The sequence below is a fragment of the Tasmannia lanceolata genome, unplaced genomic scaffold, assembly GCF_043159265.1.
Source record: "Tasmannia lanceolata isolate RefF3 unplaced genomic scaffold, GAP_Taslan_0.1 ptg000016l, whole genome shotgun sequence".
Taxonomy (NCBI): domain Eukaryota; kingdom Viridiplantae; phylum Streptophyta; class Magnoliopsida; order Canellales; family Winteraceae; genus Tasmannia; species Tasmannia lanceolata.
In genome coordinates this window covers 14,913,434-14,929,211 of record NW_027518693.1, presented here as the reverse complement: position 1 = coordinate 14,929,211, position 15,778 = coordinate 14,913,434, and the positions used below count along the sequence as shown (strand labels likewise).

Sequence of the window (15,778 nt, the reverse complement as noted above, 5' to 3'; positions counted from 1 at the left end):
ATTGCCACTGATCTTGGGATGCGCGCAGCCTGTCGAAATTTCAGCTCAGGTTGGGTTGGCATTTTCTCGAGTTGGGTTGGGTTGGGTTGGGGTTGGGAAAAGTCAATCCTATTTAATTTTGGTTTGGGTTAGGGTTGAGGTCTTGGGCAACTCGACCCATCCCAAACCGACCCCCTTCCCTCTAATTTTATTGTGATTTTCAAAATTATAGGTTCATGGTTTCTTTTATATATATATATATATATAGAGAGAGAGAGAGAGAGAGAGAGAGAGAGAGAAAACGGTTCCTACACATATGTGTAGATAAGTTATCTACACACTAGCTTAAAATACAGTGGGGGCCACATTATTTGGGTGATCCAAACCATTTATTTTTAAGGCCCTCACATAGATAGGTGTCCACAAAAAATCAGATCCATAGGATCATCCTAACCATTCGAATTGTGGAGGCAAAAAATGGACTAATTTGTGAAGGTTTAAAGACATCCATTTTACCTCCACAAATCGTAGGGTTGGGATGATCCTATGGATCTGATTTTTTGTAGACACCCTATCTATGTGAGGGCCTTTAAAATGGATGGCTTGGATCACCCAAACAATATGGGCCCCCACTGTATTTTAAGCTAGTGTGTAGAGAACTCTCTACACATATGTGTAGGAACCATTTTCTCATATATATATATATATGAGAAAAGTGTTGGTGCGCTTAAGTGGTTATGACGCCTCCCATTTGTTTAAATGGGAGGCGTCAGAACCACTTAAGCGCACCAACACTCCTTTTCCTCTATATATATATATATATATATATATGAGAAAAGTGATTATACTCGGCTGTGTAGATATGCTATCTACTCCTCCCTCTTTATATAACGCATATAAGCTAACAACCTTCGGATTCACTCATTTTCAGCCGTCGGATGAGAAAAATTTTTTGAGAAAAGTAAACCCTCGTGAGAAAGAAGAACACAGAAGCTTGTTCTTCCCAACCACGAAGCTTCTCAACCACGCCCACCTTCGGATTTTTCCGCTCGCAGAGAAAGCTCACGCCCACCTTCATCTTCTTCCTCACGCAGAAGTACCAGGTACTTTTCCCCAAACCGAATTCCATTTTTTCTTTTTTTTTTTTGGGGAAAACGAGTGAGTAGCTTTCGATTCTGCTGTTTCGAACCCATTCGAAACAGCAGAATCGAACCCTAACAACCCATTTCTTTTTTTCCCTTCTCAATTTACCCCACGATTTTGGGGTTTTAAAAAAACCCAAAATCGTGGGTCTCTTCTCACCCTAAACCCTTTTATTCCATTTTTCCTTTTTTTTTGGGGGAAAACGAGTGGATAGCTTTCGATTCTGCTGTTTCGAACCCATTCGAAACAGCAGAATCGAACCTTAACAACCCATTTATTTTTTCCCCTTCTCAATTTACCCCACGATTTTGGGGTTTTAAAAAAACCCAAAATCATTCTAGTGGGTTTTGATCGGTTGATTCTTTGAAGATAAATGGGTGGTGAGTGGAGCTGGTGAAGTGAAAAATAACCCATCTTGTTTAGGGACAGAGAATTAGCGAGAAAAAAAGGGTTTAGGGTGAGAAGAGACCCGCGATTTTGGGTTTTTTTAAAACCCCAAAATCTTGAAGTAAATTGAGAAGGAGAGAAAATCAATTAGGGTTCTTAGGGTTTGATTCTGCTGGTTCGAACCCATTCGAACCAGCAGAATCGAACCCATCAAAGAAGAAATTGCTGTTGTAAATTCTGCTGGTTAGGGTTCTCCACTTTTTTTACCCCGTTTTAATTGTTGTTGTTGTTGACTTCACTTTTATGTCAATTTTTTCTATTTATCGTTACCACAGTGTGCCATTTCTATTTTTTTCTTTGCATTTTATTTCTTAATTTATGATAATTGCAGATAGTGCTTGTGAGTTGTATATGATCACCTAACATCCCAATGGCCAATGCCCTTCGCAGGTAATGTGATATTTATCATTTTTCATTGAGAGGAGATTAAGGCATGGCTTCCTCATCCAACAGTAATAGTAGTACACGTGAGGTTAGAGTCAAAATTCAGGAACTGTGAATGTCAAAAGAAAGCTGCACTGAAGATAAGCGAGACGGACAATAACAAATATCGCGTATTTTATACATGTGCTGGATACAGTGTAAGTAAACACTCAGTAAATTGCCTTTGAGATGTCGGTAGCATACTTTCTCTTTTCTTTTGCAAAATTCTAACGTTTAGCAGAATTTCCAGGATGGCAGCAGGAGGAAATGCAAATATTTTCGTTGGGCCTACCAGTTAGAAGGCACTGAATTTGGTTCTGAGATTGAGCCTATGGAAGGTGATGAGGTTAGAGTCATACGCAGGAACTGCGAATGTCAAAAGAAAGCTGCACTGAAGATAAGCGAGACGGACAATAACAAATATCGCGTATTTTATACATGTGCTGGATACAGCGTAAGTAAACACTCAGTCAATTTCCTTTTAGATGTCGGTTGCATATTTTTTCTTTTCATTTGGAAAATTGTAACCTTTAATAGAATTTGCAGGGTGGCAGTAGGAGGAAGTGCAAATATTTTCGTTGGGCATACCAGTTAGAAGGCAGTGAACGGGAGGCTCTCAGTGAAAATACCCGTCTCCAAAGTTTGGAGAATGAGATAGAGCAAATGAAGGTGGTCTTAGAGAATGAGATAGAGCAAATGAAGGAGGTGTTGCAAGATGTAAGGGGAGGTTTTGAGAGTGTGGGGTGTGTTCTTAAAGTAGTAGTGGTTGTAGGACTTCTGTTATCTTTATTGAAAAAGTAACTAGCAGTGAGTGACTGAGAATCCGCTCTTGACTATGTACATAATTTTATTTTAGTAGTGACTTTATTGAAAAAGTAACTAGTAGTTACTGTTATTGTACAAAAGCTTAAGCTGTTAGAGTTGGTCTTATTTAATCATTTATACTTCAACACTGACAAAAAATTCACAATGAAGAAAGAGTGCCCAAATCCTGTCCATTAAACTTAGAGGGATTGATTTCTGGGGCCAACCTTGGCATCCATCGGGAGTGCTAAACCAAAGAACTTTTGATGATACACTAATAAACTCGATCCCAACTACTACCCCCATCAGTCAGCTTATGGAGGATGGCATCTGGGCTGAAAGCGCTTGGTTGTTTATGAGATACAGGCCTCAAATGAAAATGTACATATGTGCACATAGGTTATCCAAATCAAGCCCTATCAAGACTATAAATCCAAAAGATTCTCTAAATTTTTTGGAATTAGATTTTTGATAAAAATATGTCTGATATTTTGATCTTGTTAGAGGTTTGATACTAACCCTTTATAGATCAGAGGGTTGGGATCAACCTAAGGAAATACTTTTTCGGGCACAACCTATTTACGGATCAACATATGAATTTTTAGGGCACAACCTCATCTGTGTTTAAAAGCTTAACACAGATGAGTGGTCGAGACTTGGGCTTGTCAATGAATGGGGGGCAAAATTTCCAAAAGATTTTTAGGTCCTCAATCGAAATCATTGATCTTGTAGAACATTAGGAGGCAACCCATGTGATTTCGGTCCCATCTAATGCCTACAAAAATCAACGGTTTAGTTTCTCTTGACAGAACAATAACAAAAATCAACGGTTTAGCTTTTTATGACAGAACAATAAACTAGACTTAAGAGGGATCAAGGGCTTAGGATTGGGCAAGGTGGGGCCTACAAAGGGATAATCTCTGATAAAAATTTGTCACTGCTGGATGATTCCTTGCTTTTGGAATCACAATGGGTTCAAGCAGTCCCTATTTAAGTAGACGGTTCTGACGAACCAAAGATGGGACCTATTGATCCATAGGGTAATCTCATCATTTGAACAAATCTGTGTACACAATACACACAAAGGTCTCAAGGTTCTCAGTGCATTCAGCCAACTTTCTGTCTGGGTCTCATCGAAACAGCTGAGATTAAAACTGGATGATAGAAAGAATAATGCTAGGAAACCGAGAATAGGACCTAAACGGGCTTTATCTAATCCTTGTACATGACTAACTATTTATTAATCTTGAAATTCCCAACAAGAACCCAACTCGAGCAGATTAAAAATCCTAACCACCCATCTGTAAAAACTTGCGCACTGACATAAATCCATAAGAGATCAAAACCCAGAAACTAGCATAAAAAGAAAACAGGTAAAATCTATGAACAGAAATATGAGAATTCCATGAACATTGTGTATTATGATATCATCAACACCCTCTTTGCGAAAGATTTATAAGAGCTTCAGCAGCAGACTCCGAAATTTCCTGAAACATTAAATGATCATGTTAGTTTATGATACTACTCACAAAGATAGCACATACAAGAAATAAATGCAACATATTAAGTGAATACCAAAGAGGCTTATATACTTATAGAAAGCATACTAAAATGACTCTTCAGTATGACATCGGGTCCTCTTCCTCTTCCTCTTCCTCGTCAGCCCCTTCTTCTTCCACTCCCTCTTCTTTCTCTTCAACCTCCGCTGCAGTCATCTATCAGAAAAAATAGTAAATGAAAAATATATTAGCTCCCTGTGACATGATAAGAAAAAAATATATTTCCCAAACACATCTAAATGACTAGCAAGCAAGAATCAAAACCTTGGGTTGTTTGCACGTCCTAATATAATGGCCTCTTTGTCCACAATTTCCACACTTTCGTTGCTTGGTTTTGGAATTAGATTTCTCTAGACTAGATTTAAACCGGGTAGCCTTCTTCGGTCGACCCTTCGTTTTCACAGGTATGGGGTCACGAATACATATCTCTGCGGTGTTAGTCACATAATTGGATTGTACTTGACTGCAACTATTTGCAACAATTTCGTTGTCTCTCTTCTCTAGCTCGGATTCCGCCAAACATGCATCTAAAGTTTCGTCCACCTTCTTCATAAGCCTCTTATTATTCTGAATGACATCCAGTGCTCTGTGGCACTTTGCTAGTAGGAGCCATCTCTCAAGAGGAGTTACGGCTTTATTATTTCCTTCGTCTGCATCCACCCCACCCCGGGATTGGTGATATCTTGCCATAACCGTCCACCTATTTAAGATATATCGCTCCGGAATGCTAAGCAAACGTTTCTCCCTCATAATGCGCAGGATGTGTTTGCATAAGTAGCCTTCGGTCTCAAACTTGGCACACTGACAAGTAGCCTTTACACATTCAGCTTCAGATTCTTCATATACAACCTTGCACCATTTCCACTTCTCTTCATTACTCAATCCCACAAGGTATTCAGACACGTTACCATTCTTATCCAACAACTCATCCCAACAGTCGCTACTATCCCCAAATTCTGCTTTGAATAATTTAAACATAATACTCGTATAACATTTTGCAGCTTGTAATTCCAAAGTGCTCCTAGAAATAAATAAAGCACTTGTACTTTTAGACTTGAAATCTGCTTGAGATTCTTTATCGCGCCGATCATGAAGTGCATTATCATATTGTTCAACAAACGCCTGTAAAGTAGTGCCCTGGTTTACAAAACCATCAAAGAAAGCATTCATGCTTTCGCTACATGAGCTTGATGTCATGCCTGCCGTGAACGTGTCTCTAAAATAGGCAGGCAGCCAATGACTCCGTAGCTCCCACATTTTTGCTAACCAACTATTTTCAACAAATGGGTATTTCTCCACCAATTTCTGCCATTCTGTCTCACTGTCGCCTATGTTTTTCCTGAAATACCAATGAGTGTAATCCTTAGCGAAATCGCTAGTCGAATCTCGCATGGCTGGAATATGCTCAACTAGGTGCTTACTGATATGCCACGAGCAAAACCGATGACGAGTGTTCGAAAAAACTGTCCTGATTGCATTTCGCATAGCCCCGTCCATGTCGGTTATTATACAACTAGGAGCTTTCCCCCACATGCATTTCAGCCACTCCTTAAACAACCAAGTAAATGTCTCCTCCGTCTCGTCTGCTAAGAGGGCACAACCAAAAAGGGTAGATTGCCGGTGGTGGTTGACACCAGTAAATGGTGCAAATGGCATCTTATACCGATTGGTCTTATATGTGACATCAAATACTATCACATCACTGAATCTAAGGTACGCATCCCTCGCCCTTGAGTCTGCCCAAAACATGGATCTCAAGTTTCCTGAAATATCCAACTCCATGCAGAAATGGAAGTTTGGATCTTCTGATCGTTTCTGTTGGAATCTTAGGGCTACTTCGACAGCTTCTCGTCCCATGTTGTTAGCCCTCTCTGATCTCAAATGGGTCACTACCTGATTGGTTGTGACAGTACTACCTGATCCATCACGTGATATATTAATTGTCCTTGCAATTCCACTAGGACCCAATCCACTTTTATTGAGGACGTTTACCAAATTCTTACATGCGGCATTCTTATGGAAATTATTATGCGAGCGATGCAAGCGTCTTTTAGGTGGAGATGTGAGATCATGACAATGATCCTTCACAAAAGCGCTAACTTCCCACATTCCATCTCTAAATTTAATATCCATCTTCGCTTTACACCCTTCTCTTACAGTACGACGCCTTTTCACTTCCCCTTCCCTACCCTCCAGTCTCTTATCTTTAGAATATCTCTCTCCTTCTTTATCACAAACAAACCTCCTAAATATCACTTTCCCTGTTTTCTTCGACTTACTGGTCCTGCATTTCCTTACCCCAAACCCTGTAGACAAACCATATACATTGTAAAAGTCGTAGGCAGCCGCCTCGCTATCAAACTGCTGCTTTTCAACCGGCTTATGAGCTACGTTGCTCCTACCATTATCCTTAGTAGGAGTCTGCAAACTACCACTGCAACCCTCTTCGTTATCAACACAAACCAACGTACCCTCATTAAGATTTTCCTCCTCACCAACCAAAAGAAATCCATTCCCCTCAACTTCATCATTTACTAACCCACCAACAGCTTGTGATAACGTATCATCAACGATAATTAACCTATTAGCATCAACATCATCAATGGATAACCCACAAACATTTGACATAGTATCATCCATTACCTGCGAAGGGCATTGGCCATTGGGATGTTAGGTGATCATATACAACTCACAAGCACTATCTGCAATTATCATAAATTAAGAAATAAAATGCAAAGAAAAAAATAGAAATGGCACACTGTGGTAACGATAAATAGAAAAAATTGACATAAAAGTGAAGTCAACAACAACAACAATTAAAACGGGGTAAAAAAAGTGGAGAACCCTAACCAGCAGAATTTACAACAGCAATTTCTTCTTTGATGGGTTCGATTCTGCTGGTTCGAATGGGTTCGAACCAGCAGAATCGAACCCTAAGAACCCTAATTGATTTTCTCTCATTCTCAATTTACTTCAAGATTTTGGGGTTTTAAAAAAACCCAAAATCGTGGGTCTCTTCTCACCCTAAACCCCTTTTTTCTCGCTAATTCTCTGTCCCTAAACAAGATGGGTTATTTTTCACTTCACCAGCTCCACTCACCACCCATTTATCTTCAAAGAATCAACCGATCAAAACCCACTAGAATGATTTTGGGTTTTTTTAAAACCCCAAAATCGTGGGGTAAATTGAGAAGGGGAAAAAATAAATGGGTTGTTAAGGTTCGATTCTGCTGTTTCGAATGTGTTCGAAACAGCAGAATCGAAAGCTATCCACTCGTTTTCCCCCCAAAAAAAAAGGAAAAATGGAATAAAAGGGTTTAGGGTGAGAAGAGACCCACGATTTTGGGTTTTTTTAAAACCCCAAAATCGTGGGGTAAATTGAGAAGGGAAAAAAAGAAATGGGTTGTTAGGGTTCGATTCTGCTGTTTCGAATGGGTTCGAAACAGCAGAATCGAAAGCTACTCACTCGTTTTCCCCAAAAAGAAAAAGAAAAAATGGAATTCGGTTTGGGGAAAAGTACCTGGTACTTCTGCGTGAGGAAGAAGATGAAGGTGGGCGTGAGCTTTCTCTGCGAGCGGAAAAATCCGAAGGTGGGCGTGGTTGAGAAGCTTCGTGGTTGGGAAGAACAAGCTTCTGTGTTCTTCTTTCTCACGAGGGTTTACTTTTCTCAAATTTTTTTTCTCATCCGACGGCTGAATATGAGTGAATCCGAAGGTTGTTAGCTTATATGCGTTATATAAAGAGGGAGGAGTAGATAGCATATCTACACGGCCGAGTATAATCACTTTTCTCTATTATATATATGAGGAAAATGATTGTGCGGTTAACCGCACCTAAGCTTTGGTGCGGTCGAGGGCTTAAACACATGGGTCCCACACTTTTTGTGGTGATCAAAACCATTCATTTGCAAGGCCCCATCATAAATAGGGTGTGTACAAAAAAGCAGCTCCATTGGATCATCCTAACCCCTCCAAAAGTTGAGGGAAAAAATGGGCAGATTTGTGGCAAACGGTGTCTGTCCATTTTGCCCTCCATTTTTGGATGGGTTAGGATGATCCTATGGAGCTGATTTTTTTACACACCCTATCTATGATGGGGCCTTGCAAATGAATGCTTTGGACCATCCTAACAATGTGGGCCCACATGAGTTTTGGGCCCTCGACCGCACCAAAGCTTGGTGCGGTCGAACGCACAATCATTTTCCTCTCTCTCTCTCTCTCTCTCTCTCTCTATATATATATATATATATATAGAGGAAAGTGTTGGTGAGCTTAAGCTCACCAAACTTATGGTGAGCTTAAGCGCCCCAATCACATGGGTCCCACATTTTCTGTGGTGATCCAAACCATTCATTTGCAAGGCCCTATCATAGATAGGGTGTGTACCAAAAATCAGCTCCATAGGATCATCCTAACCCCTCCATTTGTGGAGGACAAAAATGGGCAGATTTGTGGACAAATAATGTCTGTCCATTTTGACCTCCACAAATGGATGGGTTAGGATGATCCTATGGAGCTGATTTTTGGTACACACCCCATCTATGTAAGGGCCTTTCAAATGAATGCTTTGGATCATCCTAACAAAGTGGGCCCCAATGTGATTGGGCGCTTAAGCTCACCAACACTTTCCTCATATATATATATATAGAGAGAGAGAGAGAGAGAGAGGAAAATTTGGTGCGCTTGAGTGGTTATAACTCCTCCCATTAGTTCTTGTATGTGGGACCCAAACATTTAAACAAATGGGAGGCGTCATAACCACTTAAGCGCACCAACACTTTTCTCATATATATATATATATATATATATATATATATATATATATATATGAGAAAACGGTTCCTACACATATGTGTAGAGAGTTCTCTACACACTAGCTTAAAATACAGTGGGGGCCCACATTGTTTGGGTGATCCAAGCCATCCATTTTAAAGGCCCTCACATAGATAGGGTGTCTACAAAAAATCAGATCCATAGGATCATCCTAACCATTCGAACTGTGGAGGCAAAAAATGGACTAATTTGTGAAGGTTTAAAGACATCCATTTTACCTCCAGAAATCGTAGGGTTGGGATGATCCTATGGATCTGATTTTTTGTAGACACCCTATCTATGTGAGGGCCTTTAAAATGGATGGCTTGGATCACCCAAACAATGAGGGCCCCCACTGTATTTTAAGCAAGTGTGTAGAGAACTCTCTACACATATGTGTAGGAACCGTTTTCTCATATATATATATATATATATATATGAGAAAAGTGTTGGTGCGCTTAAGTGGTTATGACGCCTCCCATTTGTTTAAATGTTTGGGTCCCACATACAAGAACTAATGGGAGGAGTTATAACCATTCAAGCGCCCCAAATTTTCCTCTCTCTCTCTCTCTATATATATATATATAATATATATATATATATATATATATATATATATATATATATAGAGAGAGAGAGAGAGAGAGGAAAATGAGTGTGTGGTCGAGCGAGCGCACCTAAGCTTAGGTGCGGTCAAGGGTCCAAACACATGGGTCCCACATTTTTGTGCTTATCAAAACCATTCATTTGCAAGGCTCCATCATAGATAGGTTGTGTACAAAAAATCATCTCCATTGGATCATCCTAACCCCTCCAAAAGTGGGGGCAAAAAATCTGCAGATTTGTGGAAAACTGTGACTGTCCATTTTGCCTTCCACTTTTGGATGGCTTATAATGATCCTATGGAGCTGATTTTTTATACACACCCTATCTATGTAAGTGCCTTTCAAATGAATACTTTGGATCATCCTAACAATGTGGGCCCACATAAGTTTGGGGCCCTTGACCGCACCTAAGCTTGGTGCGGTCGACCGCACAATCTTATTCCTCATATATATATATATATATATATATATATGTATGAGAAAACGGTTCCTACACATGTGTAGAGAGTTCTCTACACACTAGCTTAAAATACAGTGGGGGCCCACATTGTTTGGGTGATCCAAGCCATCCATTTTAAAGGCCCTCACATAGATAGGGTGTCTACAAAAAATCAGATCCATAGGATCATCCCAACCCTACGATTTGTGGAGGTAAAATGGATGTCTTTAAACCTTCACAAATTAGTCCATTTTTTGTCTCCACAGTTCGAATGGTTAGGATGATCCTATGGATCTGATTTTTTGTGGACACCCTATCTATGTGAGGGCCTTAAAAATGAATGGTTTGGATCACCCAAATAATGTGGCCCCCACTGTATTTTAAGCTAGTGTGTAGATAACTTATCTACACACACACACACACACACACACACACACACACACACACACACACATATATATATATATATATATATATATATATATATATATATATATATATATATATATATATATATATATATATATATGAGGAAAATGATTGTGCGCTCGACCGCACCAAGCTTAGGTGCGGTCGAGGGCCCAAAACACATGGGTCCCACATTGTTAGGATGGTCCAAAGCATTCATTTGCATGGCCCCATCATAGATAGGGTGTGTACAAAAAATCAGCTCCATAGGATCATCCTAACCCATCCAAAAATGGAGGGCAAAATGGACAGACACCGTTTGCCACAAATCTGCCCATTTTTGCCCTCAACTTTTGGAGGGGTTAGGATGATCCAATGGAGCTGATTATTTGTACACACCCTATATATGATGGGGCCTTGCAAATGAATGGTTTTGATCACCACAAAAAGTGTGGGACCCATGTGTTTAAGCCCTCGACCGCACCAAAGCCTAGGTGCGGTCAACATAAGGGGCCCACTTTGTTTGGATGATCCAAAGCATTCATATGATAGGCCCTCACAAATGAGTGGTTTCAATCGCCCCAAAAATGTGGGCCCCTTATGTTTTGTGAGCGCCACCTCATATAAGCTATATGAGGTGACACCTTAGGAACTCTATTCTCTCTCTCTCTCTCTCTCTCTCTCTCTATATATATATATATATATATATATATATATATATATATATATATATGAGAGAACATTTCCTACACACTTGTGTAGGTAAGTTACCTACACACTACCTTAAAATACAGTGGGGGCCTACATTGTTTGGGTGATCCAAATAATTCATTTGAATGGTCATCACATAGATAGGGTGTCCACAAAAAATCAGATCCATAGGATCATCCTAACCATTCAAACTATGGAGGCAAAAAATGGACTAATTTATGAAGGTTTATACATGTCCATTTTACCTCCACAAATCGTAGGGTTGGGACGATCCTATGGATCTGATTTTTTGTGGACACCCTATCTATGTAAGGACCATTCAAATGAATTGTTTGGATCACCCAAACAATGTGGGCCCCTATTGTATTTTAATATGCACAAAGGTAACTTACCTACACAAGTGTGTAGGAAATGTTCTCTCTCTCTCTCTCTCTCTCTGCACAAAGGTAACTTGCCTACACAAGTGTGTAGGAAATGTTCTCTCTCTCTCTCTCTCTCTCTATATATATATATATATATATATATATATATATGAGGAAAGTGAAGCTACACCGCCGGTGTAGCTAACTTAGCTACACCGCCGACTTAAAATACAATGGGCCCACATTGTTTTGGTGATCCAAACCATTCATTTGATTGGCTCTCACATAGATAGGGTGTCCACCAAAAATCAGCTCCATAGGATCATCCCAACCCTACGATTTGTGGAGGCAAAAATGAACGTGTAAAAACCTTCACAAATTTGTCCATTTTTGCCTCCACAGTTTGAAGGGTTGGGATGATCCCATGGAGCTGATTTTTGGTGGACACCCTATCTATGTGAGGGCCAATCAAATGAAGCTACACCGCCGGTGTAGCTAACTTAGCTACACCGCCTGCTTAAAATACAATGGGCCCACATTGTTTTGGTGATCCAAACTATTCATAGAGAAAAGTGAAGCTACCATTCATTTGATATATATATATATAGAGGAAAGTGAAGCTACACCGCCGGTGTAGCTAACTTAGCTACACCGCCTGCTTAAAATACAATGGGCCCACATTGTTTTGGTGATCCAAACCATTCATTTGATTGGCCCTCACATAGATAGGGTGTCCACCAAAAATCAGCTCCATAGGATCATCCCAACCCTTCAAACTGTGTAGGCAAAAATGGACAAATTTGTGAAGGTTTTTACACGTTCATTTTTGCCTCCACAAATCGTAGGGTTGGGATGATCCTATGGAGCTGATTTTTGGTGGATACCCTATCTATGTGAGGGCCAATCAAATGAATTCTTTGGATCACCAAAAGAATGTGGGCCCATTGTATTTTAAGCAGGCGGTGTAGCTTCACTTTCCTCATATATATATATATATATATATATATATATATATATATATATATATATTATTTTATTTTTTTATTTTATTTTTATTTTTTATTTTTTTTTTGCCCCAGGCCAACCCGAACCCTACTTACCCGATTTAGAAAATCAGGTTAGATGGGTAGGCTTAGGGTTGCGAGATTTAGCGGGGGGTTGATTTTGGGTTGACCCTCCAAGACCCGAGGCTCTGCTTCAGATTTAGATGGGTTGGCTTCAGGTTCATGGTTTATTATGGGCAGCATTTATACATATTGCGAGTTATCTGTTTTCATTATCAGCGATGCCATACCACACTTAGGCCCTGTTTTGATTGAAAGAATTTTCTGGAAAAGTTTGTAAAGGAAAATATTTCTTAAGTTGAATCAACAATGTTAGCCCAAGGGTTCAACAAATGCACTCCGGAAACCCATGTTTTGATGATAACAAAGCATTTGCAGGTTCTTTGTTTTTTTATAACATATTGTATCCCCACCCCAATAGCATTTGCAAGTTCTTCTTATTATGTTTCTAGATTTACTTGTTTTCCTAATGTCCTATCATTTGTGAACTGCTCATTTATCTTAAAATCTTCTACTCATTGAATTTTGAAATCAGAGTTAATACCTGATTCTGTTGCAGCTCATAACTGAATGTAACAGAACTTTTCTATTTCTTTCTTATTGTTCGTAGTCATGAAACAACACCTACTGTTTAGATCTTGAAATGTGTTGTGGTGTTAGATCAATTCCATTGTAGATCCGAAACAAGATTTTAAGCTTATATGAATCTGAACTCCCAGTTCACCTGTTGAACCCAAGAGATAAAAATTCTCCACTCAGTTTTTAAAAATTGCAAGCAACCTAAATTCTTTGTTCGAGTTCACTTATGTCCTGTTGTTCCAGTTCTCTGTAAATCTGAATGTAAAATCATCTGCAATCTGTAAAATACTTGCAGATAATTTAACCAAATTGGTAAGACCTGAGCATAACTTTAGATCTAAACTACACCCCTTGCTTGCTGTTTAACTCTCATTGCATATTTGATTCAAAACTAGTTAATCCTATTACCATGTTGTTGTTGAAATTCTGATCTTAAATCAATTACATAGTCAGTTCTATCTAGAAACCGAGCTTCTATCTAAATCAGAGCGTCCACATCCAAGTGAATTCTGTTACAACTGCTACAGATCCTAGTAAAATAATTATCGAATTGAACTGTATTACATTTACCATGATATTTCTGTATTAAACCAGGTGTTGAGCTTCTATCAAGGTGCAAGAATGAACATAAAAGGTGTAGGTCCAGTTCATATTTACTTTGAACTTAGAGAAATTAATTCTACTTGATTGAATGAGCTCAGGTCCTTTATGGTTTGGATCGATTCTGATAGCCTTTAAAGATCTACACATCAAGAATTTACCGATCTAAGCAACATTTTGGAAAGTTGGAATCAACTACACATCATTTAAACCAGTCAGCTTCTATCTTGACCATGGCATCACCCACATCAACCTCAGAATATAGACGCCCTCAATGCATTAAAATAATCCTCAGATACATGAACTGGTTTTTTTATGCTTTTCTGAAATACCATGTACAGTAGGAAAAAAAAAACTATGCAGGTGTTGAATTATTGATTTCTTTCTGCTTCTCTAAATATGCAAGTGTTCAAAAGGCAGGTATGCCCATCGTCAATGTAGTGCAAGTTCAAAAGGAATATTTCTAATGCAGAGATGTGTTATTCTTGAAGGGCAGAACAGAATTTTTCACAGAATATATAAAACCTGCAATGAAGAAACACCACATATATAAAACCTGCAACTAATAAAACCCAAGAACTTGTAGAAAGTAAAAGAGAAGAAAATATAAAGTAAACCCTTATCAGTATCTCTTTACCTTGATTCTATCTTCTTCCAGAAGATTTCGAATAGATTAAGGTGATTTTCATGTCACACAATTCTCAACTGAGATTCTGTACAGCAGCTTGTAAATTCAGTTGGTCCTGTTACTGCTCAAGAAACATAAATGATTTTTGTCAGCTGGTCAGGTTACTTCCAAAGAAACATGATTTTTTTTTTGTCCACAAGATGTTATTAAGAAATTTTAGTAGCTAAATAATTTAACTTCATATTCAATCCTAAATAAAGCATCATAAGTAAATGTCAACCGAGTTGCTATGTCCATTGTCCAACGTGGAGAGTTACTATGACCATTGTCCAACCTGGACTGCAATAGATAATGAAACAAATAATAAAAGGAAATGGAAGTCTATCGATGTATTCTAGTCAAGAACTTGAACATAAATCCTAGTGTCCGGCCCTCTCATTCTCTAGTCCCGCGAGACAGTAATCACCTACCCTCCTCGGCATCTGAAAATAAGAGATAATAATAAAGTGAGCTAACACTCAGCAAATAGACAAGTTTTCTATAGCAGGTAAATCAAACATGCATAATTGTGATTATAAACTTTTGAGAATTTATCACATGCATCACAGAGAATCAAAACCTTATTGTTGTTCCATGAATTGCTATGTAAATAGCACAATCCCACTAGTCAACATGGTCAAGGTCACATCCCCCTCTATTGTTATCGTTCATGATTTCTTATCTTTTGACCAATCAAATACTATACAAGTTGGTTGGGCAGTAACTTGTCTAATTCCACAATATACTATTGTTCGATACTTACTATAGAAAAACATTGAATTATCAATTGATTGTAACTAATGTCAAAGAATAGATCAAAAATCATAATTCAAAGATTGAAGAGGTGTGATCTTATCATAATTGTAAAAGCATTATCAAATAATTCACTGATATACAATGTAAATAAGGTCCTTTATCTGTTTGAGCGTTCCCTTAGGGTCCATTTCTGATGAGGATATGGACCCCGACAAGGCAGGGCAGAACAAAGAAGAGTTTCTTATATGGCTAGCGCCTTAAAGTCTAGAAAAGAAGTTGTAAGAAAAAAGGGAAAAGCTTAAGGATGATGGATGCCAGTTTGTAAATAGACTGTATCCTAGGCATACTTTGTAAAAGGAGTAGAGTTGTAATATTGGGAGATAAGACATTTGTAAAGGGTGTTGATCTGTCAAGAGCGGAC

At 38.8% G+C, this 15,778-nt stretch overlaps 1 protein-coding gene and 2 long non-coding RNA genes across 4 annotated transcripts; 1 reads left to right on the top strand and 2 right to left on the bottom strand.

The window, feature by feature from the left end:
• Nucleotides 1-1,984: 1,984 nt before the first annotated feature.
• Nucleotides 1,985-2,842, top strand: LOC143847797 (uncharacterized). 2 transcript variants are annotated; one of them, XR_013235232.1, is made up of 4 exons: nucleotides 1,985-2,150; nucleotides 2,243-2,446; nucleotides 2,539-2,661; nucleotides 2,695-2,842. It is a non-coding gene; the product is annotated as an uncharacterized LOC143847797 (long non-coding RNA). The 2 variants fall into 2 exon arrangements; XR_013235233.1 differs by having other exon boundaries at nucleotides 2,234-2,446.
• A 1,573-nt stretch (nucleotides 2,843-4,415) lies between these two features.
• On the bottom strand, nucleotides 4,416-6,995 carry LOC143847917 (protein FAR1-RELATED SEQUENCE 5-like). Its single transcript, XM_077356702.1, has 2 exons — nucleotides 4,620-6,995; nucleotides 4,416-4,511 (listed from the first exon to the last, which is right to left on the bottom strand). Exons 1-2 carry the CDS (start codon nucleotides 6,993-6,995, stop codon nucleotides 4,416-4,418), a joined length of 2,472 nt encoding a protein of 823 aa, XP_077212817.1.
• A 7,195-nt stretch (nucleotides 6,996-14,190) lies between these two features.
• LOC143848352 (uncharacterized) lies at nucleotides 14,191-14,632 on the bottom strand. Its single transcript, XR_013235374.1, has 2 exons — nucleotides 14,572-14,632; nucleotides 14,191-14,459 (listed from the first exon to the last, which is right to left on the bottom strand). It is a non-coding gene; the product is annotated as an uncharacterized LOC143848352 (long non-coding RNA).
• Between the last annotated feature and the right edge of the window lie 1,146 nt (nucleotides 14,633-15,778).

Excerpts from the sequence above, each read along its gene's own strand:
- LOC143847917 (XM_077356702.1), bottom strand. The coding sequence starts at position 6,995 with ATGGATGATACTATGTCAAATGTTTGTGGGTTATCCATTGATGATGTT. Across the intron at positions 4,512-4,619 it reads GGACGTGCAAACAACCCAAG|ATGACTGCAGCGGAGGTTGA; the intron begins GTTTTGATTCTT and ends TTTTTCTGATAG.